At 40.7% G+C, this 22,758-nt stretch overlaps 2 protein-coding genes across 5 annotated transcripts in view; one reads left to right on the top strand and one right to left on the bottom strand.

Moving 5' to 3' along the window:
• Window positions 1-22,758, top strand: part of LOC309714677 (kinesin-like protein KIF1B) — a 137,847-nt gene that overhangs the window by 53,006 nt on the left and 62,083 nt on the right. The gene's annotated exons all lie outside the window — the stretch shown is intronic.
• On the bottom strand, window positions 34-11,460 carry LOC309714652 (TIMELESS-interacting protein-like). Of its 4 annotated transcripts, XM_082547215.1 has the most exons (9): window positions 11,350-11,460; window positions 9,844-9,947; window positions 6,804-6,951; window positions 6,255-6,345; window positions 4,975-5,050; window positions 4,544-4,666; window positions 4,394-4,457; window positions 3,399-3,611; window positions 34-644 (listed from the first exon to the last, which is right to left on the bottom strand). In XM_082547215.1, exons 1-9 carry the CDS (start codon window positions 11,396-11,398, stop codon window positions 400-402), a joined length of 1,113 nt encoding a protein of 370 aa, XP_082403341.1. In that variant the 5' UTR covers window positions 11,399-11,460; the 3' UTR covers window positions 34-399. The 4 variants fall into 4 exon arrangements, with proteins under 4 accessions (XP_082403341.1, XP_082403344.1, XP_082403343.1 ...); XM_082547218.1 differs by lacking the exons at window positions 9,844-9,947; window positions 11,350-11,460 and adding an exon at window positions 8,322-8,629; XM_082547217.1 differs by lacking the exons at window positions 9,844-9,947; window positions 11,350-11,460 and adding an exon at window positions 8,055-8,315.

Raw genomic sequence — 22,758 nt, 5'->3', positions numbered from 1 at the left:
AAGAGGGTGATGGTCAGTTGACAGCTCACATACTACACACACACAGAGGCCTTTTATAGAAACATGTTTGCAACCAAAATTCTGCCAATAGTGAAACTGGAGAAAGAAGATGCATCAGAGCAGGAACTGTGGATCAGTTCAAATATTTTTCTGTAACAGATACCAACACATGGTAAATACGTTTAGGATTTGGACTTTTAAAAATAAGAAAAACATTTATTTCCATTGATTATAAATGTCTTTGCTAACCCAAAGCTGACGTCACAGTAGGAACATGTGCTCAAGATATAAACCACCAGAAATGCACAACATTACTCGAATGAGCAGGCACGAACATTGGGAAACCTTTAAATCTGCTCACTGCCAAAGCTTTTCAGCAGAAACTGCTGCACGTGAACTTTAATCCCCCTCTACACAGTCGTTGCTGAGCTGTTGCTCAGGGCTGAGGCCGGTCTCAGCCTCAGCGGGCTCAGAGTCTTTGGGGGGAAGCGGGCTGGTTTGTTGCGTGGAGGTGTTGTTGGAAGGCTCGAGGTCAGGATCTTCTACAGTTTCATCTCCATCAGTAGAACCTTTGATGACATTTGGTGAGGATGCAGCTGGAGGTTTGTCTCCTAACATGTCAGCAGTCTGAGAGGCTGAAGGGCCTGAAAGGGTTGAGAATTAGAAACAGTGATGGTTTCAGTCAACACAGACACACTCAGTCTACTACGATTTATAAAAGACAGGCAAAGCTGAGATAATGAAAAATGAAACTGTAAACTGCAGGGTTCAAACTCATTGTTCAGGGTCAAATTTAAGCACTTTAAGCACTTTCAAGGTCCATTATCAAGCTTTTCCAGCACATTACCAAAAAAACAGTTTGCATGTTCCACTTTGCATCACCTCAGTAAGACCATGTAAAAATTAAAACAAATCGTCTTAGGTTGACTTAAATGTTCTTTGTTCCTCTTTTGTTAAAACAGAGAAAAATGCACCACACAAAAATACTGAAAAAGGAAATGGTTGTCTTATATGCATATAGTGCACAAACTCAAAAAACTCATTTCTCTCAAAAATGCAGATGTGCAAATGTGAACAAATCAACTTGTTAGAGATGCTCATCTCCACTTGGAAAAAACAACCACACAAAAGAAGAAATCTGCACAAATGAACAAGTCTGCTCATCAGATATTGATGCTTCTTTCCTACGTGACACAACAACAGGAGACAGATGTTTGGTACTTTAACTAGTTAAGCACCCACACCACCAAAAATGGGGGAAAAGAGAGGAGATCACATTTAATCGGTTATAACACGAGGTCAGAAATATAAGTGCAGACATGAGTGTCCACAGAAGCCTCTGAATCTCAGCTGTAAACCATTTCTACAAACACCAAACAGTTAAAAGAGCAGTTACATCACCATGAATCTGTGGACAGGTAACATCCATATTTTGATTTATGATTTTCTGGAGTTAAATGTGACCCAAAGTATATTTTATAGCATATAAGCTATAAAATACTTTTAAAAATTAGGTGAGGGAAATAATCATTTTTTTCTATGTTTGAGTCCCAGTAACTTTGACATAGTAACATCTGCAGTAATATTTACCCCTCTGATGACAGCTCACAAGCGTTAGCTTTATTTTGATACCAAGACTGTTTACACAGAGTTTGTAATTGCAGAGAAATACTCCATTTATTTTGGCCTCTTCATTTTCGAGCAGGAAGCTCAGAAAAGCCCTGGGGGCCTAACAGGTCAAAGTTCATTCCCAATAAAACTAACTGTGAGATGTTTGACTACATTGCTCTCTGGATTATTGTTACAGTCCTAAATGATCAGCTTTAAAGTGTTTGTGCTAATAACACCATGTACAGTAAGTTATAAACTGTAAACACATTTTTATGGGTGAAGGCTCATAATAGAGACCGATCAACAGGTCATTTTCTTTTCTATGGGTCTCATTTAAATCACATTACATCATTTCTGCGGTAAATGAGGACCCTGAAGAACGATTTAATGTCACTGTTAAAGATTTGTAGACAATAGATCGCAGACAGCTGGCTCCGCTTTAACTAAAGAGGAAGTAAAAACAGTTTGGATCACAAGTGTAAGGCAAAAACAAAAATACTACGCCTAATTGAAGCTGACATCAGACAGGCAGTAAAGAAATCAATGTTTTCTACATGCTTTGCCTCTTATTACCAAACTCCACACTAATGTGAGGAATCTCTGGTGGTTTGGACGAACTGTGCAATACGGGAACTCGTCACTCGACCTTCAGGGTTTCTGGTGGATATATACACTAGATCCACTTCACTATATTGTAAGGAGTATTCACTCACCACCCATCATCCAAATCATTGAATTCAGGTGATCCAGTAACTTCCACAGCTGTATAGAATCAAGCACCTAGGCATGCAGACTGCTGCTACTAAGTGGAAGTGTTTGGGAACGACAGCAACTCAGCCATCAAGTGGTGGATCACGTAAAATCCCAGAGTGGGGGTCAGTGGATACTGAGGCGCACAGAGGTTGCTAATTTTCTGTGGAGTCCATCGCTCCAAACTTCACGTGGTCTCCAGATTAGCTAAAGAACAGTGCACAGAGAGCTTCGTGGAATCCATTTCCATGGCCGAGCAGCTGTAGTCCAAGCCTTACATCACAGAGTGCAACGCAAAGCAATGGGACACAGCGGTGTAAAGCACGCCGCCACTGGACTCTAGAACAGGAGAGATGCAGTCTATGGAGCGACGGATCACAGTTCTCAATCTGGAAAGCCGATAGACAAGTCAACTTAGCAGTTGCCAGGACAACAGAGCTCCAGGTTTGGTGGCAGGGGGATTTCGGTGCGGGGTTGTTTTTCAGAAGTTGGGCTCAGTCTCTTCGTTCCAGTGAAAGGAACTCTTAATGCTTCAGCATGCAAAGACATTTTGGCTCCCGACTTTAAGGGAACAGTTTGGGGATGGCTTCTTCCTGTTCCAGCATGACTGGGCACCAGTGCACAAAGCAAGGTCCACAAAGACATGAACTCTGGCATGGGAGTCCTGACCAGAACACCACTGGGATGAATGAGAGCAGAGACTTGGAGCCAGGCCTTCAACATCAGTGTCTGACCTTACAAATGGTCATAAACTCCCATAAACACTCCCAGAAGAGTTGAAGCTGATATAGCTGCACAGGCGGACGTCGTGAATGGGATGTCACTCGAGTTCATATGAGTGTGGGGGCAGATGAGCAAACACTTTTGGCAATATACTGTACATTCAATGTTTTGCTTTTTGTATTTTCATATAAAGTTAATACACCAATGAAGCTAGATGATCCTTATGAACCTTCGCTGGATGTTTTGTAGCAGAATCATTAATTATTTCTGTTATATTGTGTCCCAGCTGTATGATACATTTTTGCCATTCTTACCAATTTGCTGCTGGCGTGCGCGCCTCTTTTCCAGGGCCCGCTGTCTGTTCAGCTCAATACGTTTCTGCTGCTCTTCGGTCAGAGAGGGAGTAGGTGGGGGAGCGAGGGCTTCGGCAATCTGCCCTTGGGGAGCATTAATAAAACTCTCTCTGCTGAACAGATCAGGATCCCCAAATGTTTCCAGTTCACGTTGTACCTCTTCGTCACCAGCACCTGAACACAATTTCAAGCAGTGCTGATAATTAAGTCCTGTGGAATATGGCAAGTATTTCCTATGTGCACCTGCAGGTGTGAATCCACCGTAGGGCTGTTCGATACAACGATATATACAAAAACGTCTATTTCATTTTACGCTATCGTTTGTTTCGTGGTGTCGCAAAATAAACTGTTTACGGCAATATTTCTTCATGGTTCTGATGTCACTGTAGTAAAGTTCTCTCTTTTTCTTATATATAACCACACTACGGACGGACAAGCGCCTGTTTTTATGCGTTGTCGTTAGCAACAACGACGGTAAAACCATCGCGTGTCCGCTTGTTTATGTTCCACATAAACCTTTCAGAATAAAGCTCAAGATCCTGTTGAGGCTTTTCAAAATAAACGGAATCACGTGAAAGAGCAGAGTGTTTACGGATGAGAAGTAAAACAGAGCCGCCAGGTGCTAAAAAATAAACCTTAGACTCAAACGTTAGAACAGGCTTTCCCCCGCAGCACGCCGTGTAATAAATACTCACAAAGAAAACGGCGCCGTTACAACTTCTGTCTAAAAATGTGTCGTTTCATGCATCGGTTAAAACACTCGACTCCAGCTACATGACGCGCAGCTGGAAACACTTCACGCAAGTCGAGATTCACAGAATTGACAGAAAATGTTACATTTCTGTGATTTATATCGTTATCGGACGATAGAATTCTTATATCGGGAGATGAGACTTTGGTCATATCGCACAGCCCTAGTCCACCGTATCCCCATCAGTAATGATTTTTCTTCTTACCATCTGTACTTGTAAAATCTTCATGTGTCAGGGGCATGTCCAGTCGTATTCGTTTAAGACATGTCTATAGAAGAATGAGTAAAAAATTACAAATTCTGAACATTAGGAATCCCACACGCTTGCAGGAAATATTCTACTGCTTCCTCTCACCTGCACTTCCTTTTTGCTGCCGAGCCTTTCCACTTTGTCAATAAAATCTTCAAATTGCAATTTGGGGTACAACCTGTGGGCCCAGTTCTCCATCTTCTGCATCAGCAGCCGCAGGTCTGCAGCCTAATGGGGCAAACATCAAAAACAGCGAGTAGTGATATGAAAGAGGGCTGTGTGTGATAGGACGCTTCTTCTTCCCACTAAAAAATGACTTCCAGTCATTGGAACAAAAGACATCTTAATTTGGTAAACCAACCTCTGGTTCCCCTCACTCATTTTTGACCACGACAGAAAGGGCAACTTTTGACCTTTTAGTCTCAAACCAAATTTAGGACATCTAATTAAAAGCTGACAGGCCAAACAGATTTAGCTCAAAAACCAATGTTCATTCACATCTGGTAATTGGTGGGACAGATGTTATCATATCCTACCTCGTGTCCTTTGCCTTTGAACTGGATATTGTCAAAGAGAGTGCCCAGAGCTGGAAGCCCTCGATCTGATATCAGCCTGGGAAAAAATATTAAGACTAAGTTAAACCATTAATGGATTACAAGCAGGGTTAGCAGCACATCCAGGCGTATTTGGCTTATCCAATTCAGGATCGTGGATGGCTGAAGCCCATCCCAGCAGCCAGGTCGCCAGCCTGTCACAGGGCCAACACAGACAGACCCTCTGAATGGAAATGTCAGTGCCTTCAGATGTACCATGTTCAGAAGGCAGTAGCTTGTTGGGGGGGGGGGTAGGGTGTTTGGTTTTCAGGGTGCCCACAACCTTTCTTTTCCTACCTGTTTGTACATAAGGCAGTATAATGAGAAATAGTCAAATTTCTCCATCTAAAAATAAAAAATTGCTATATATATATATATATATATATATATATATATATATATAGAGCAAAGTTGCAATTAATTTGAATATTTTATCAAATGAAAATCTATGTTTTTCTTTAATACAGCTTGCAAGTTTTATCCTAAGTATAATCGACGTTCTTACTTAAAAGCTTATTTAACATCCTTTGATTTAGTATAACTTAGTTCTGTCCAGGAACATTGTGAACAGAACAGTAACAGAGGAGTGCCACTGGGACACCCACTGGGAGACTACTGGGAACGAGCCTGACTTATGGTTGGCAATACTAACCAGGTTCACACTATAGGTGTACAGAGACTGGAAACATCTTTCTCACACACATCCAGGGATGTCTCCAACGCTCTGACAATTTTCAGTCTGGGAATTTTGCCCATCCAAATGATGAAAACAACAATGGTATTAGAGTCTTTCTTCTTTAAATGACTGGCAGAGTGAAGCTGCACCATCATCACACAGATGCAGTCATTTGTACCCGCCGCTAAAGCGTAAGAAGACGCTCCAGTACTCTGCGAAACGACAGGTGTCGCCACTCAGATAATATCACATCACTTTTTTTGTGCAAAGTTCTTTCCACAAACTTACGTTTTCAAACATTTGCAACAACTCTGTGTGTCAGTGTGTCTCTGAGCCTCTGTGCACGATTATTAGTGAAACGGTGATAAAAACCAGTGCAGTCACAGACTCGTGTTCAACCTGGCTGCAACACTGACAGTCTGCACACGTCAATCAATGATTTTGGCCTCCTTGTGTCCCAGCTCACACAAGATGACATCAAATTCCTATTTAAATGCGCATTTTAATGCATTTCAACCCTCTGTCGTGATATAAATGTCTTTGCTACCTGTGGGAGTCCAGCTTGGGTTGGGGTCTCTTCACGCCTCTCCTTTTAGCAGTAGGGACATCAGCCAGCTGTGATACCTCACCTTCATCTCCTGCATTGAAAACACATGACAACAGGATGTGTTTCTAACTCATTCTGTTGGCAGCGTGGCAAACTTCAAGCTTATCTTTAAATCCAGACAAATTATAGACTGGAGGTTACAGAAGAAATGTGCTGGTTTGAACAGTATCTGATAGGTTTCATTTGCTCACGCAAACAAAAACATGTGTGTTGTTATTGTTAGAAACATCCAGTCTCAGAGAGATGCTGAAAAACCAGTTCATGCATTTGTTAATTCTAGGCTGAACTAACAAATTCATTATTATCAAGCTGTTCCAAAAAGCTTTGTGGAAGGACTATGAGAGGTTGTATTTCTCCCACATTAGCCTTTTTTCCTGAATCTTATTTTTCTATGATTCTTCATTAAACCATGAATTTAAAATACAAAGTTCTGAATCATCACATCTTAAAGACCTCATAGTAATCCTGTAAGAGCACAGCAGCATCTACCATCTGCAAAAGGGTCTCCTTCCTCCTGGCCTCCCCGGCCTGGGGAGTGTGGTGGTGGGAGTGGGGGGAAAGCTTCATCCTCTATGCCGTCATAGTCAGGAATGTCCTGCGGGCTATTTTCCTGTGGGTCAACCATGGTGAGTCGGTCCTGGAGACAAAGTAAAAGACGTGTGAGCCCCAGTCGTCAACAGCATCAGCATTAAGTTACATGAATTTAACTGCAAGTTGAAAAAATGACATTTATTTCTGTAAGAGTAATTCTTTACTGTGTTACAACATCAACATGAAAACCTAAAAAAAACTGGCATTTACTTTTTTCTTTTTTTACATCAACAGGAGGAGCTGTACAGACACTCATCCCACCTGGAATTATACCCCAAATTCAGAAATGTACTATTATGATACATTAATGGTCCATTATGTTTGTTTCACAGTTATATACATAATACAATTTATAGATTTGTATATATTTACATTCTATCAGGGATGAACTGGTTGTGAACCTTTGGGCTGATAATGACATTTAAAAGTTACAATTTGGATGAATTATTACTGCGATACTTCTTTTGGACTCTGTAGTACCACAGAAATATCATTAAAGTAACAGGTTTGTTTTAAAGTCTTTCAGCTGTTCCGTAAGCATCATCGTCATCATCATTTATATAGCACTTTAAAAACACACCTGGCAGACCGAAGTGCTGCACAATACAAATGTAGTAATAAAATAGCAAAAAACAAACATAGCAATAAAGTAAACTCTTGAGCCAAAATGATGTGACACAACTAGGGCTGCCACAAACGATTATTTTGATAGTCGACTAGTCACCGATTATTTATGCGATTAGTCGACTAATCAGATCATCATCCACTGGACGTAAAACTACAGCTTATTGCACCATGCAGCATATGCTCTTATATAACTATCATTAGCTTACAGCTTTAAGCTTTTAAGGTGCTAACTAAAAATAAAGACAAGATGATAGTTTATTCAATTTTAATGAAATTTGCAGATTGTTTCGGTGAAGTTTAATAAACTCCTTGCTATCTAAAATATAACAGGACAACGGAGTATATTCTCCAGCATCTCACACTTCTGATAATCAGCTGTCTGCTTGACGTTTATTCAGCTGTGTAAAAACTATAACTTTAATCTCAGACAAACCGATTTACTCAGGAACACATAAAATACTAAAAAAAAAAAGCCAAACAACAACATTTTTAATTTATCTAAGTGACTCATATATATTTAACCTGAGTAGCGAAAGACGGCGGTGGGTTTGAAAACAATTTGCCTGGAGTCCGGTGTTCTCACCGTGCTAGTGACCTAGCCCCCGGCTAGCTATCGAGCTAGTGGGTAACAGACGTCTCTGAAAACGTCGGAGCGCTTTTGAAAATATGTGGTGTCCTGATAAACTGAGCCGATATTTGAGGTTTACACAGCTACATTCTCGGCTGAAAATATGTTAAACGTTTATTTTGTGACCCAGAAAGAATAATAAGAGTAATATTAAAACTAACTAGCTGCCGCCATTGTTGGAAACTGAGCTGGGCCGCGCTATGAATTCTGGGACACAGCTGCTTCTTCTTCTTCTTCTTCTTCTTCTTCTTCGGGGTTTAACGGCAGCTGGCATCCTTGTACATGCAGTGCTGCCATCTTCTGTTTCAGTCCGTTATTACACTCTTAAATCCTGCTACTTATTCCTGCGTCTTTTGGGATCTTACAAAGCTTCAAACGACGCGTCGACTATTAAATCAGTCGTCGACGATTTTGATAGTCGACGTAATCGTGACTAGTCGACAAATCGTGGCAGCCCTAGACACAACACAGACACAAAAGGAAATCTTCTACATTGTTTTGCTGTTCACACAAGTTCTAATGCCACCCTTTGTTTCTGGAAGGAGACGATTTTCTGTCCAGTATTAAAGTTCAAAGAACAGGGTATCCGTCTCCAGTGGGCTGCTAAACAAGTTTACCAGAAAAATCAGACCCACGGTCATGTTGTGTCACTTTGAGTGATTAGTCAGCAGCAATAACAGGGAATGACAAACTGACAGACTTTGGATATAAAACAAACAATTTAAACATTTAGAAGTTAAACATCTTCTCGGATTCCTTTTGCTGCACATGTCTATGTATGTATTTGCTGTACAGTGTCATTTGTTTGGAACATTAATCTTGATGTATACATAAACATTTGATTTAAAAAACGTGTTTAAAAATGAACACTGACACAATTAAACACAACACTGGTGCACGGTGACTGCAAACAGAAGCAGCTGCTTGTATCCTCCTGTGCACGGATCCGTGCTCTCTGTTTATTAATAAAAGCCAAACTTCATTAATGGTAAGTGACAGAGATCTGATGAGTTCTTGCTGGTTTGTATCCACAGGAGGATACAAGTAAAATCCTCTGCAGGTTAGTGCAGGATAAGCAGGCAAGTTTACTGTAATGTGATGGATTTAAGTAAAGAACAGTGTGTGACTGGTGCACAGTGACTGTGGTGCTCATGTCAGAGTTAGATTACATCAAGTGTAGCAGAGATTAACTTAAACTTAAGCTCATGATGCTGACATTCATTCACTGAGCTCCACCCACATACCAACAGTTTAGTGTATAATATAAAGACAGTGTACTGTCAGTGTAGAGAAAGGAAATCAGCCAGGACAACTCATGAAACATCTGCAGACATCTGGATGAATTCACAGAGAGCAGCAGGTCAGCTGATCACAGCCTGTACATTAAAAAAAATCTACTGGAGCTCTCAATAGAAATGATTGTGAGCTGTGACCCTTTTCCCCACACTGAGCCACTACAGCTGATGTTAGGGTTGAATCCTGCTGAATCCCACTTTAACATCTTCCTGCTCATTTTGATGTTTAGAGGCAACGTCACCGTCTAAGATGTAGGCATTGTATACATTGTATACATTATTTCTACATTACATTAATATTGCACAAGGTTCATTTAGTTTAGCATAAAATATACATATCAGTACTTCAGCTTTTAATGGAGTATTTCTTAACACTAGTATCTGTCACCTTCTGTGTTGAGCTCATTGTTTTCTCTGCAGTGGCTGAGCTGAGTCCAAGTAGCTGAAATTTCCTCTGCTGCTCCGTCAGACTCTTCTCCTCCTCCTGATCAGCTGGGACACAAAACAGAACTTTGTTAAGCTCCACACTGCACTGAAGAGTCAAAGTGTCTCATATGTTCATCTGAGAACACACAGAACACATTTTAGCTTCCTTGGGTGGACAACTTGTTTGAAACAAACACAAAAGGTTTGAGCACCGATACCAAATTCAGCAGTATGGCACACCAGTACCAGGAGAGCAATTCCTCTTTAAAATATGCCCTGGCCAAGAAAAAACCCGACAATATACGTGTGCCGTGAGAAATGATAGATAGATAGATAGATAGATAGATAGATAGATAGATAGATAGATAGATAGATAGATAGATAGATAGATAGATAAAATTTATTTCAAACATGCAAATATAATTGAAATAACAACAGAAAAAAATAAAAATAACAAAACTTAAAAATCATCAAGTTTTCATGTAAATATCTATGTCTACAGAATGTGTGTGCTCGAAAAGGAGTAGGGTGAAGTTTTCTTGTTCCTACCCCCTTATTTCAAATTTCATTGCTTACAAATCCATATCCAGGATTCAACATTATTTGATCATATATTTAACTATGTACAAGTCTAACACATTGAACATACACAAATAAAACCATTTTCAGCACGTAAACCAGAACAACTAATCACTCTGTTTATAACAGCCGCTTAATCTCTGAGTTTATTTTCTATCTATGTGACAAAAACCTTAATGAACACTTAAGGTTGGGTTACTCAGGCCTTGATTTATAAAAAATGAGGACACAATGAGACAACTCAGTCACTGAGAGGAAGATTTCCTATATTCATGCAATTTATTATTTTTTGAACAGTCGTGTGAATTTTTGTATTGATGTACTTGTCTTGATTTCATCTGTATATCCGAGTGGGTGTAGAAATCTGAGCCATCATCTGAGTAAGCCTCATCACAACTTTGCGCTGATAAAGGCAGCTGTGTTTTAGCCTGGAACACATTTATTTTTACATTTCTCATAAATGTATTTCATTATAGCACTTTTACCGCCAACATGTTGGGTCTTTTGGAGCCGGAAGTGACCTTATATGGAAGAAGGGTGGCGCTAGCTAGCTTAGCTAGCAAGCTGCATTCATAAGCTGTGCAGGTGCCACAGAGATGCTAAGTAGCCTTAATAACAGACTAATAAAACAACAGAAACTCTGATTACAATGAGCTCATTTAAAAGCTTTCTTCTAATAAAATTATTTTCTTCTCTGTGTTTCACAACCTTTTGCTGATATCTTTCTGTAAATTAGTTTAAAGCAGCTTGAGTCAATTTAGTCAGATTTTTTTTTCCAACTTGTTCACAAAAACTTGAGAAGAGACACCGAGGAGAGCAACAGAAAGCCTCATTCAGGAGCTAAACTCAAGATTAACTAGACTCGGATTAATATTAGCTCGATACTTACCTTTAAGTGTTAAATCAGTCTTGACAATAATCGGAGAGAAAAACGCCATAAAGCGGGAACTCGGCTTCTTCTTCTTCTGCTCTTGTATTTTTTGGCGGTTAAAGCTTTAAGGCGCATTACCGCCACCTGCTGGACTGGACTTTTCATGTCCCAAACATCATCGATTGGGCACAAATTTGTTGGAGTTTCTGTTAATAAAAAAGATGGAATTCAAGGATCTTGTTATTTGGTTTGTTCGTTTTCACCATTTACTCTACAATTTTCTGCCAGTGTATAGCAAACCCCACAGCTCAAATCAATGAAGAATTTAGTATTTTTAACATATTGCTTAAACTGGAACCAGCAGCTATATAGGCCTAATTTTTAATCCAAACATGTGATAGAGGTTTACCACCAGGAGAAGCAGACTGTAAATAAAAGACTGTGCTACTGAAAACTGTTAGTCTGACTTTGGATTGTAAATATGTTTCCTTTTGTCACTTCTGTATTTGTATATGGCTCAAACTATTTGTTATGAAAGCAAAACAAACAAACTGATGTTGTCTCATCAGATCCAGTTGTGACATTAGCTATAGTTTCCGCGGAGGGTACTTGGTTCTGTATGACAGCACAGCTTTTAGGTTGAATTCAAGCGCTTGAGTACAGCCTGATAATTAGAGGCCTGCAAACTGTTTGCTGATGAACTTTGGAAGTAAAAGTACAGACAGCTATAGAAGACACAGGACACGAGATGGGTTCATTATTTCTTTTGAGTTCCATGTAACAATCCGTAACTCTGTAATTAATGAATGTGCCATTTAATCTTGGCTGCAGCCAAGATTAAATGGCACATTCATTAAATGGCTAAAATGGGTTGGCTGCCGTTCAGCATTTAGTACAAGTCAGCTTTTGATCAGAAAGTTTTCTGGTTTGATCCCTGGCTGCTCCGGTCTGCAGGCGAAATATCCTTGGACAAGATTGTAATCCCAAGCTGCTTTCTGATGCATCCATTGGAGTGTGAATGCTTTATAGAGTTTGTGAAACAGTTGTACGTGTGGTCAGATTGTTTTGTATTTGTGTGTGGATTGAAGCACATGTCTGAGAGCACATCAATCACGGCACATATTTTTTAAAATCTTAGTTTAAATAAAGTTTTTGATTATTTATTATAAAAAAGAGATGATATATATATAATGCAGTGGGCACTCCACCAGCTAACATGTCAGTTAATTTGACACATTGATTTATTTATCATTTCTTTTTCTCTCTCAGCTTTTCAGCTCCATATTTTTGCCATTTCTTCCACACTCAACTCTGTTCTACAAGGTGAGCCCACAGTTAATGTAGGAGAGGGCAGGTGGCATTAAGAGGTTTGATTGGGCAATCTAGGGCCCAGTTAGTTCTTCCTTTTGGTGAAAGCTGGGCTCTTCAGTTCAGCATGGCACAGCTCCAAAGATTCTGCAACATCAAACCCTCTGTCTGCTAATGTTACATCACCTGGGCTGAGGCAGTCCAGGTAATTTCAACAGTTTCTTGAAATTAGTTAATTCAGATATAAACAGAGTGACAGTTTACAGATTCAAACATGTCTCAGAGAAAACAGAAAAAAACAGTAAAGCCCAACTCTCCTCTTTGTGATCAGGAAGACAAAATTCAACTTCCTGATCAAGTAGACAAATCATTCAACCAGCTTCTAGAAAAGGAAGATATTCAAAAGTTGAAAGAAATGGAACTCCTAGAAATGCAGGGAAGAAACTTTGAGCTCCAAGCAAAGCTTGATAAAGCACTAGAAAAACTAGTGCTGAAGGACAAAAAGAATCAGGAGCTGCAAGTAAAGCTTGATGAAAGACCGCACACAAATGAAGAGTTTCTTCAAGAAAAAAGGCTACAGGAGATAAAACAGAAGGAAATGGATTTCAAGCTCCAGGACCTGGAGAAACACAACAAAGGCTTGCAAATCAAGCTTAATGAAGCTCTGCAAAAAAATTAAAGAACTCCTCCAAGAAAAATAACAACAGGACATGAAGCAGTGCAAACTCCAAGGCATGGAGGAAAAATACAAAGCGCTTCAGGTAAAGCTTGATAAAACACTGAACAAAAATAAAGAGTTGCTTCAAGAACAAAAGCAACAAGAAATTAAACAGAAACAAACGGACTGCAAGCTTGAAGACGTGCAGGAAAAATACACAGCGCTGAAAATGAAACTTGATAAAGCACTGCAAAGAAATAAAGATTTCCTTCAAGAGAAAGAACAGCAAGACATGAAACAGAAACATCTGGATTGCAAACTTCAGAACATCGAGAAACACAACGAAGGCTCGCAAGTAATGCTTGATGAAGCTCTGCAAAAGAATAAAGAAATCCTTGAAGAGAAAGAAAAACTGGACCAGAGAGACACGCAGTGCCAACTCCAAGGTGTGCAGGAACAATACGGAGCGCTGCAGGTAAAGCTTGATGAAACACTGCACAAATATCAAGAGCTGCTTCAAGACCAAGAACAACAGGAAATAAAGCAGAAAGAAGACAAAGAAATTCTCCAGGACTTTGAGAGGAAAAACCAAAACCTGCAAGAACTTTATAACAAACTGAACTACAAAACACCTGAACTGGAAGAGGAAAAGGAAAAACTGCAAAACCTGCTCAGAGATGCAGAGTAAGCTCAATGACATGCTGAGAAAAAACACAGAAGTCGAGGAACTTTCAGACAACGTGAAGTGCAAAAACACTGAGATGCAGGTGCTAAAGCAACAACTAGAGAAAACAAACGAAGACCTGCAGTGTTCACTTCAAGAAATCGAGAGCAGAAGTCAGCAGTTGGAAGACACGCACAACAAATTACAACAGAGTTATACAGAGCTGCACGAGGCAAAGCTAATGCAGGAGGCAACATCTAAAGAAATGAAAGAAAGGCTCGAAGACAAACAAGCCAAATTAGAAGAAGTGGAGAAAACATGCAAGAGACTTGAGCAGGAGAATGCAGAAACAATCGATCAGTTGAGAACCCTCATCCTAGAGAAAAAAGTGCTCGTGGAAAAGCTCATGGAAAAGAAGAAAAAACGCTTCCGCTTCTTCTGGAGGAGGGACACTCCTGCTTTTTCTACTTTTTCTACTTTTTCTACTGCTAATGTCACCTCGTCTGTTCCATCTTAATTTTCACCTCTCCTCTCTCTTTCTCTCCCTTTCTCTCCTGACACCTCTCCCTCCCCTGTCTCCCTTTAACTCCTATCACCTGTCCCATCTCCTCCCCCTCCCCCCCCCCTCTCTCTTTTCACCCTCACCCCCCAACCAGTCCCGACAGTTGACTGCCCCCTCTAGAGCCTGGTTCTGTCATAGGTTTCTTCCTTTAAAGGGAGTTTTTCCTATCCACTGTCGCACCTAGTGCTTGCTCAGAGGGGATTGTTGGGGTTTTCTCTCCTCTATCTCTTTCCTCCTTTCTATCCCTTTCCTTTACCTTCTTCTTTAAAACCCCTCCCCCCTTTCTATTTCCTCAATAATTTAATAATAAACACAATTGGCAAAATTTTAAAAAGTCAGATCAATGTCTTCATTCAAGAATGAATTGTCTTTGTCACGGGGTCATGTGTATTTTGTGTTTTCCTCGGGCTGGTGATCCTTGCAGTTGTTGAGCCCAAGAGTCCAGATTTTTAGTGTTTTAATCACATTTAGTGTTACATTTTAGATCACAACAAAAGGATATCCACAATTTAGGATTCAGGCATTTGTCTTTTTCAATATCATAATCATTCTATGATTGAGTCGGTTACAGAAGCAGCAGTTAGCAGCAATAACTTCAATTCATCAACATTTGCAAGCATTTCTTTATACACAGCATTTCTGTCAGGTTGAGGTCTGGACTTCCATGCAGTAGATTTGCTGCTGTGCTTGGGCTCATTATCCTGTTGCATGGCCTAATTTAGGAGAAGCTTTAGCTGTTGGACAGACGGCCTCACATTTGACTCTAGAAAACTTTGGCATACAGAGGAGTTCGTGGACTGCAAGGTGCTTATTGCTTGTGTCTGCAGAACAAGCTCAAATCACCACAATTGAACCAGCGTACTTGACAGTGGATTTGAGGTGTTTGTGCTGTGTTTGATTTTTGCTGAAGTTACTGCTGTGCATTATGACCAAACCTCCACTTTAGTCTCATCTTTTAAAAATATGTTGCTCCAGAAGCTTTCAAGGGCAAATTTGCAAACCTCAACTGAGTTGTTGTGTTCTCTTTAGAGACAAGAAGCTTTCTCCTGGCGGCCCTTCCAGACCAACCATACTTGTTTTGTCTTTTTCTAATTAAACTGTCTTGAACATTAACATGCTGTTTAAGGCCTGTAGAGGCTCAGATGCAGCTCTTGGGTATTGTGCAGTTTCTGTGAGCACTGAACAGTCTTTGTGGTGGATCTGAATGCTCCAGACTAGCAAACTTGCTCATGGTCAGTTAATCAAGTGCATAGAGCCCTGTGATGAATTTTCACATTTACTCTGTGAATCTTCATTCTTCTAGCTAGTCTTTACTCTTTTAGAAGCTTTCTTTGCTCAGACGTCTGCAGCATTGAATCTATGTCTTCTCCACTGCTATTCCAAACAAGGTGCTGATGCAGGGGTCATTAGCACAGTAAGATTTAAGTGCACAAAATGTTCACATCATAATAGTAATAATAATTAGAGGAGAGTATTATGTAGTCCAAGAAGTGTGTGGAGAAGTTTTCAGTGCAGAGGAGGGAACCATGGTGTTCAGGAGCCAAACTGCTTTGGGGGAAAATGCTATTGCACAATCTTGCCGACCTGCTCCTGATGACGCAGTCGTCTTCTGGAGGGAAGTGTGGTAAACAGTTGATGGGAAGGGTGATGCGGGTCAGCCATGATGCTAGTGGCTTTCCCAGTGAGGTGTAAATATCCTGTAGACTGGGTAGAGAGCTGCCAATAACACGCTGTGCGGTCCACACAATCCTCTGGAGGGCTCTGCGATTGGACGCATGACAGTTTTCATACCAGACTGTGATGCAGCGGGTTAGGATGCTCTGCATGGTACCTCTGTAGAAAGTATTAAAGATGGGTTTGGGGATGTGCACCTTCTTCAGTCGTCTCTTAAAATGCAGTCGCTGCTGAGCTCTTTTAGTCACTGATTTGGTGTTGCTGGTCCAGGACAGGTCCGGGGGCGGATCTAGAGAAATTTTTCCAGGCTGGCATGGAAATCAAATGGGGTGGCAAAATCAAAGCCTTGTTTTAAAGACATATGCAGGTGTTACATATGATTAATATACATTAAGCATATGTTTCATATAAATATGGTCTATAACTTAATTATTTTCTATAGCCCACATAATTAAACATTTCAGTTACATAAAATGTGTGTACTGTATAGCCTGTATAATAAATAAATATGTAACCAATAAGTATAAAATCCAGAAAGCTACACAACACTGGGCGGGGGCTCATTTCCAAACACAAGTCTAACTTAAGTTTCATACTGTTTTTGTTAGAAAAAAATCAAATTGTACTGACTACTACTACTGCCAGAAAGCTGCACTGTCACAAACAATTATTGAAACCTCATTTTTCATGATTTGTTGGGTCAATATTCTGAGGTCCAAAATATAATTGGCCATTTTTGGCTGCTTTTGATTGTTGTTGTTTTTTTACCTTGTCTTTCTTGGTATCATTCTTTTCAGCACAACCTCACACGTCCAAATTTACAGTTATTAAAACAACTGGTCTGAAATCACACAAACACATAAAACCCTAGTAGTAGTTATATTTTCTCTTTACTATAAAAACCACAGACATGTTTAGTAAATTATTTTCATAACTTGAAATGCAAATATAAGTGGTAATTTTTTTAAATTAAAATTAAACAAAAATTTTGTAAATAATAAAGTTATATACAACTATTCATCTAAAAATGCAGGCAATGCATCTGGGGTTCTTATTTTTATTTTTTTGCACAGCCATTTTAAAAATACTACAACAATCAGGTGTCACAATAAGACGCCCCACAAATTATTTGTGCCAGTAAAAAAAAAAAAATGTCAACCACAAGACAGAGAAGAACATCACAGGGAGAAACCCTGCAGGCCTGACAGCAGGTGTATCGCTCATTCTGTTTTCCACCTGGAGACAGTGTTCACATGGCATTCTGCCTGTGTAACTTGTGTAACTACACAAGTTAACACAATTCAATTCAATTCAATTTTATTTATATAGCGCCAAATCACAACAAAAGTCGCCTCAAGGTGCTTCATAGATACAGAGAACAACCCAACAATCATATGACCCCCTATGAGCAAGCACTTGGGCGACAGTGGGAAGGAAAAACTCCCTTTTAACAGGAAGAAACCTCCAGCAGAACCAGGCTCAGGGAGGGGCGGGGCCATCTGCTGCAACCGGTTGGGGTAAGAGAAGGAAAACAGGATAAAAGACATGCTGTGGAAGAGAGACAGAGGTTAATAACAGATATGATTCAATGCAGAGAGGTCTGTTAACTCATACTGAGTGAGAAAGGTGACTGGAAAGGAAAAACTCAATGCATCATGGGAATCCCCGGCAGCCTACATCTATTGCAGCATAACTAAGGGAGGATTCAAGGTCACCTGGTCCAGCCCTAAATATATACTTTACCAAAGAGGAAAGTTTTAAGCCTAATCTTGAAAGTAGAGATAGTGTCTGTCTCCCGAATCCAAACTGGAAGCTGGTTCCACAGAAGAGGGGCTGTAGTCGCAAATTTTGAAGCCATCCTGATAATCTTCTTGCACCAACGATGTGGAGATCCAACCCTTTTAGATCAAATTAAAATCAAGACACTCAAAAAGATGCTCTGTAAAAGAGTAGAAAAAATAGATACAGACATGTGCTGCATGAAAGACGTTAGGGAAGGTTAGTTAGCTGGAGAGCGAGTTATGCAGGAGAACTCTCAGCAGCATTAACTGCCCTGTTACTGCACCACCTTAATAAACCATGGTGAAGCAAAATGTCTTGTGCTTAAGACTCTACATGAAAGTTAAAATATATATGTTCAGTGCACATAGATATATAGTGTATAGTTATACATATCACACAAAAATCCACCACATCCCCCCTTGTGGTACCTGGAGGTACCACCTAAAAAGACCCAATGACTAAAGAAGAACAAAAATCGTGAAAACGAATGCGTGCGCTGTTTTTTTGCTAACATACTTTAAAGCAAGCTCTAAATAGAATATAAGAATTTGTATAAAGATCCCACACAGTTGTTGCTCTATTGAATAAACCCCAGAAACCTCATAGTCATCAACATAACATTCTTCCAACGCTTCATTTCTCTTAGTCAATTAATTTAAGACTAATTGATTCCTCTTCATTTGCAAATCATACTACACAGTATCCTTATCAGAATACTCAAGAAACTTAAAACTAGCCTAATTACAGTAAAATGAAAGTGAGGCATGAAACACATCAGCAGAGACACATAATACATACACGGATTACACAGCACCATATGTGACATTAAAAATAATACAATAAAACAATTAATTCCCAATTTTGGATTTCATCTTGGTCAGGTTCAACTTCTTTTTCTGAACAACTTCTCAGTGTGGGCTTTGAAATGTTCTTTGATCATCACTTCATCTTCTTCATCCGACATAAACCCACCAAGAGCATTCTCTTTGTGGGCCGGTACTGCTCACCCGAGTAAACACGAGCTGACATTGACATGAATTAAACATAAAACATTATATACAGTATAAGATTTTGTAAGGTAAACCTAGTTCATACAAATGAAGTAAAGAAAAGTTATTAAAACAAAACGTGCCTTGCTGTTTATTCTTTCAGTGTCCCACAGTAGCACATTTCCTGCTAGGAAAATGTCAGAAGTCACATCATTTCTGTAAATTGGGAAGTAACTGTAATACATCAAGTCACCTCTGTCTCTTGTTACCAGGACTTTTTAAAATGAATGGTGCAACATGGAAAGAGGCCCTACACAAGAGTTTAGCTTTGAGCTCAATATGCGATGATCCTTTCAGCCATGACATCTCTGACATGGGAAACCAGGGAATTTGATTAGAAAATGGTGAAGGATTTTCTTTTCAGTTAGAAACTGGATTTGTGTAACATGGTGGTGAAAAGCCCCCAAAGAAAGCAGCATATGATCAGTCGCTATATTGCATTTAATACAAACGTCCTTCGTGTATCCTTTGAATACAGAACAGATCATTTCTGATATCTATGAGTAAACCCAACGAGCACGTGTCCCAAAAGACCCCACAGTGTTTTTATCTGGCTTTTCCCTGACAGTTAGTGGACACTGACAGATGTGTGCTGAATATGAAAGGAAACAAAAGAACTAAAGAAGGTTTGCAGTGTTAAAAACAAGAACTACATGAAGGTTGTTTCATCCTGCTGTAACTTATGACAGAAGCATCTTTTGTTTGTTTTTTCATTTATTTACACAAAGACAGATGTTGAAATAACAGGAGTAACAGTTTAATTCAATTGAAATCGGTCCAATCGTCTATAGTGAAATTATTGTTTTTCATTAGTTGGCAAAAGATGGGGGTTGTTGACGGCAATTCAGTGAATGCAACAGGGGAGGACGCCAGTTTGGATGGAGGGGAATCAGCAGGACAGATGAGATTTTGTTTAGGAGTGGAGTAGTTGTGTGAATGAGGAGAGGAGAGCACATTAGACTGCTGAGAGACGGGGAGGTAGTCAAGCACTGACCACATGTCTTCTTGGATTTCAGCAAAACAGATGGGCTCATCTCGGTCTTGGAATAATTCAACTCGGGGTTGAACTGATGCAGTTTGAGAGGCATCTACAGGAGAGGCAGGGGTGGGTGAGGGCTGCTGAGACTGCGCAGTGATGGGGAGGGGGTCGAGCTCTTCCAGCACTGACAGCAGTTCTTCCTCACTTCCCATCTTCATCCTGAATGTGTTCACTGACAGGTGTTGCCAGCTGTGGTGGCTTGTCTCGCGCTCAAAGAGGACAAAATAGAGAACAATACAGTGTTCAGCTGCCTGGCTGTGCTTTACACACAGCCCTGCTCTGGTACACCCACTATGCCGGCCTTTGTACACTCTCTCCATCTAATGATAGAGAGGAAGGATACATTCACTACTTCTAGCCTCCACTATTCAAATTGAGTATTTTCACAGTGTCCTAAAAGCTTCCTGAAAAGCCTTTACACTATTTTCCAAAACGCTGCATCCAGAGCACAGTCAGGGACTGGAAGGAGAGAGTATATTTCCCCCATATGGACTTCTCTCTTCATTGGCTCCCAATTAAATCCCAAATAAAAATCCAAATACTTGCCCTCACACACACAAGGTCTTGAATAATCACCCCCAATTTTGTCTACAAGATCTCACAGTGCCATATCATCCCAACAGAGTGCTTTGCTCTCAGACTGCTGTCTTCCGAGGGGATTTAAAAGTACAATGGAAGGCAGAGCCATCACTTTTCAGGCCCCTCTCTGTGGAACCAGCTCCCACTTTGTATTCGGGACACAGACACTTGCTCTCATTTTTTAATTAAGCGTGAAACCTTTTTGCCAAAGTCCAATAACTTGAGAGAGGAGCCAAAGACGTCCTCGTCCCAGATTTGTCCCAAGACAGATTCACACCTATTCGCACCTTGTCTGCTGTGACCTGAAGAACTCGCGTGACCATTGCGACTCTCAAGGTGCTAAAAATCACACAAGAGTTTAAATGCGTGAGAGGCCACACTTGAGTAGCAAAGAAGCTTAGCTGATGAGATTAAATGTGCAGTTGCATGAGAGCACTAGTCTTTTTAGTGATCTACCTTTTGACCAGTTTAGAACCTGACAAGCGAGTAATCACAATGCCCACCTTGTTAATTGTCCTGAAAGCTTCATAAGCCGGACAATGACTCAGTGATGTTGCAGTTTTTCACAGCGATGGTGGTATAGTGGCGAGCATAGCTGCCTTCCAAGCAGTTGACCCGGGTTCGATTCCCGGCCATCGCAGTTGCTTCTCGCAGTGCTGTTCAAGCATGTGGGCTGCGTACTGTTTTACAGTAAAAACGTTCTCCGCTCTTTCTGCAAAGGCTTACAATGTCAGGCCAGGTGCATTCTTCATCGGCCTCGCTGCTACCGTTTGCTGTGGAAAGACACTGTTCACACAGGCTTTGAGTTCTCATCACTTCATACATATACCTTCTTACATGAAACTGTGATTGGACACGCTACTTCTTCATAAAGACACCCTGTCCCACTTTAAATATTGTGCTGAATGTTTGGAATGAAGATAACATTTTACTAACCATGTACTGATCAGCTCTTTGCGGTGGCAAAATCATCAGCTGTGTGTGTTACTGTTCATGCAAACAAGCAAGCTAATGTCAGCCAGCTAGCTTCAACCGCAGCTGTGCTGCACCGATCTCACGGAACTGCAAAACCACAAGCTTTCTCACCAAAGTCATGCAGCTACCGCATTTACAATCCAGCGTGGCCGTTGTTGTGCACATCCTACTTGAAAGACGTGTGGCGTAGGACTTGGAAGACGTATGTCTTTCAAGTATGTAGCTCCAAAACCAAATGTGGTTGTTGTGGCCGAGCGGTCAAGGCGATGGACTCGAAATCCATTGGGGTCTCCCCGCACAGGTTCGAATCCTGTCGACAACGGTCAGCTGTTTTGCGGCAGTCCAGACGTTGATTTGAGAAGAAGCCACGGCATGGAGTTCACCTGAGAAGGTGCCAGGAGAAAGAGCCAGGCCTTTGCTTGTGAAAATAGAGCACGCAGAAGCAATGGACCCAGCTATGTCCTGACAAAATTAGGCACATATTCAGTAAACATGGCATCCTTCAATTGCTCTCTTAGCCACCCCAGACGTGTAGTCATCCAGGATCCTGTCTGAGTACCGCCAATGACTGATGCGTCTGACAAATGCTGATTGCTTTGCAAGAGGATCGGGATTGGAGGGACAGCGGATTTCACCGGGAATGGGACAACAGCAGAAATAGCTTCAAACATCAAACATTACTGCATGAAAAGCACAAAGAGTGGACACATTTCATTGTTTGGAACACTGCTTTTCACTTCAGCTCTTTGCATGTAAAAACTTTGCTCTTCTCCACAGCTGGCTGACGGACACGCAAAAGTGCAAGCAAGAGTGGCCACAGACCCACTATGCCGGCCTTTGTACACTCTCTCCATCTAATGATAGAGAGGAAGGATACATTCACTACTTCTAGCCTCCACTATTCAAATTCAGTATTTTCACAGCGTCCTAAAAGCTTCCTGAAAAGCCTTTACACTGTTTTCCAAAACGCTGCTGTGCTGCCCCTTTAATCCTCCCCAGTTCCCTCAGTTTGAGATCCTTCTTGGACTTGGTGTCATGGTACTCCAAGTTTTGCCAAACTTTGCAACTGTTGTAGCCCCTATGTGTGCCTGTGCTAACGACAAGAACACTTTCACATGGACTTCAGGTGCACAAGCG

Source organism: Aulonocara stuartgranti, assembly GCF_965226115.1.
Source record: "Aulonocara stuartgranti genome assembly, chromosome: 9".
Lineage (NCBI taxonomy): Eukaryota > Metazoa > Chordata > Actinopteri > Cichliformes > Cichlidae > Aulonocara > Aulonocara stuartgranti.
Note: the sequence above shows the minus strand (reverse complement) of the source record. Positions and strands in the feature narration are given on the sequence as shown.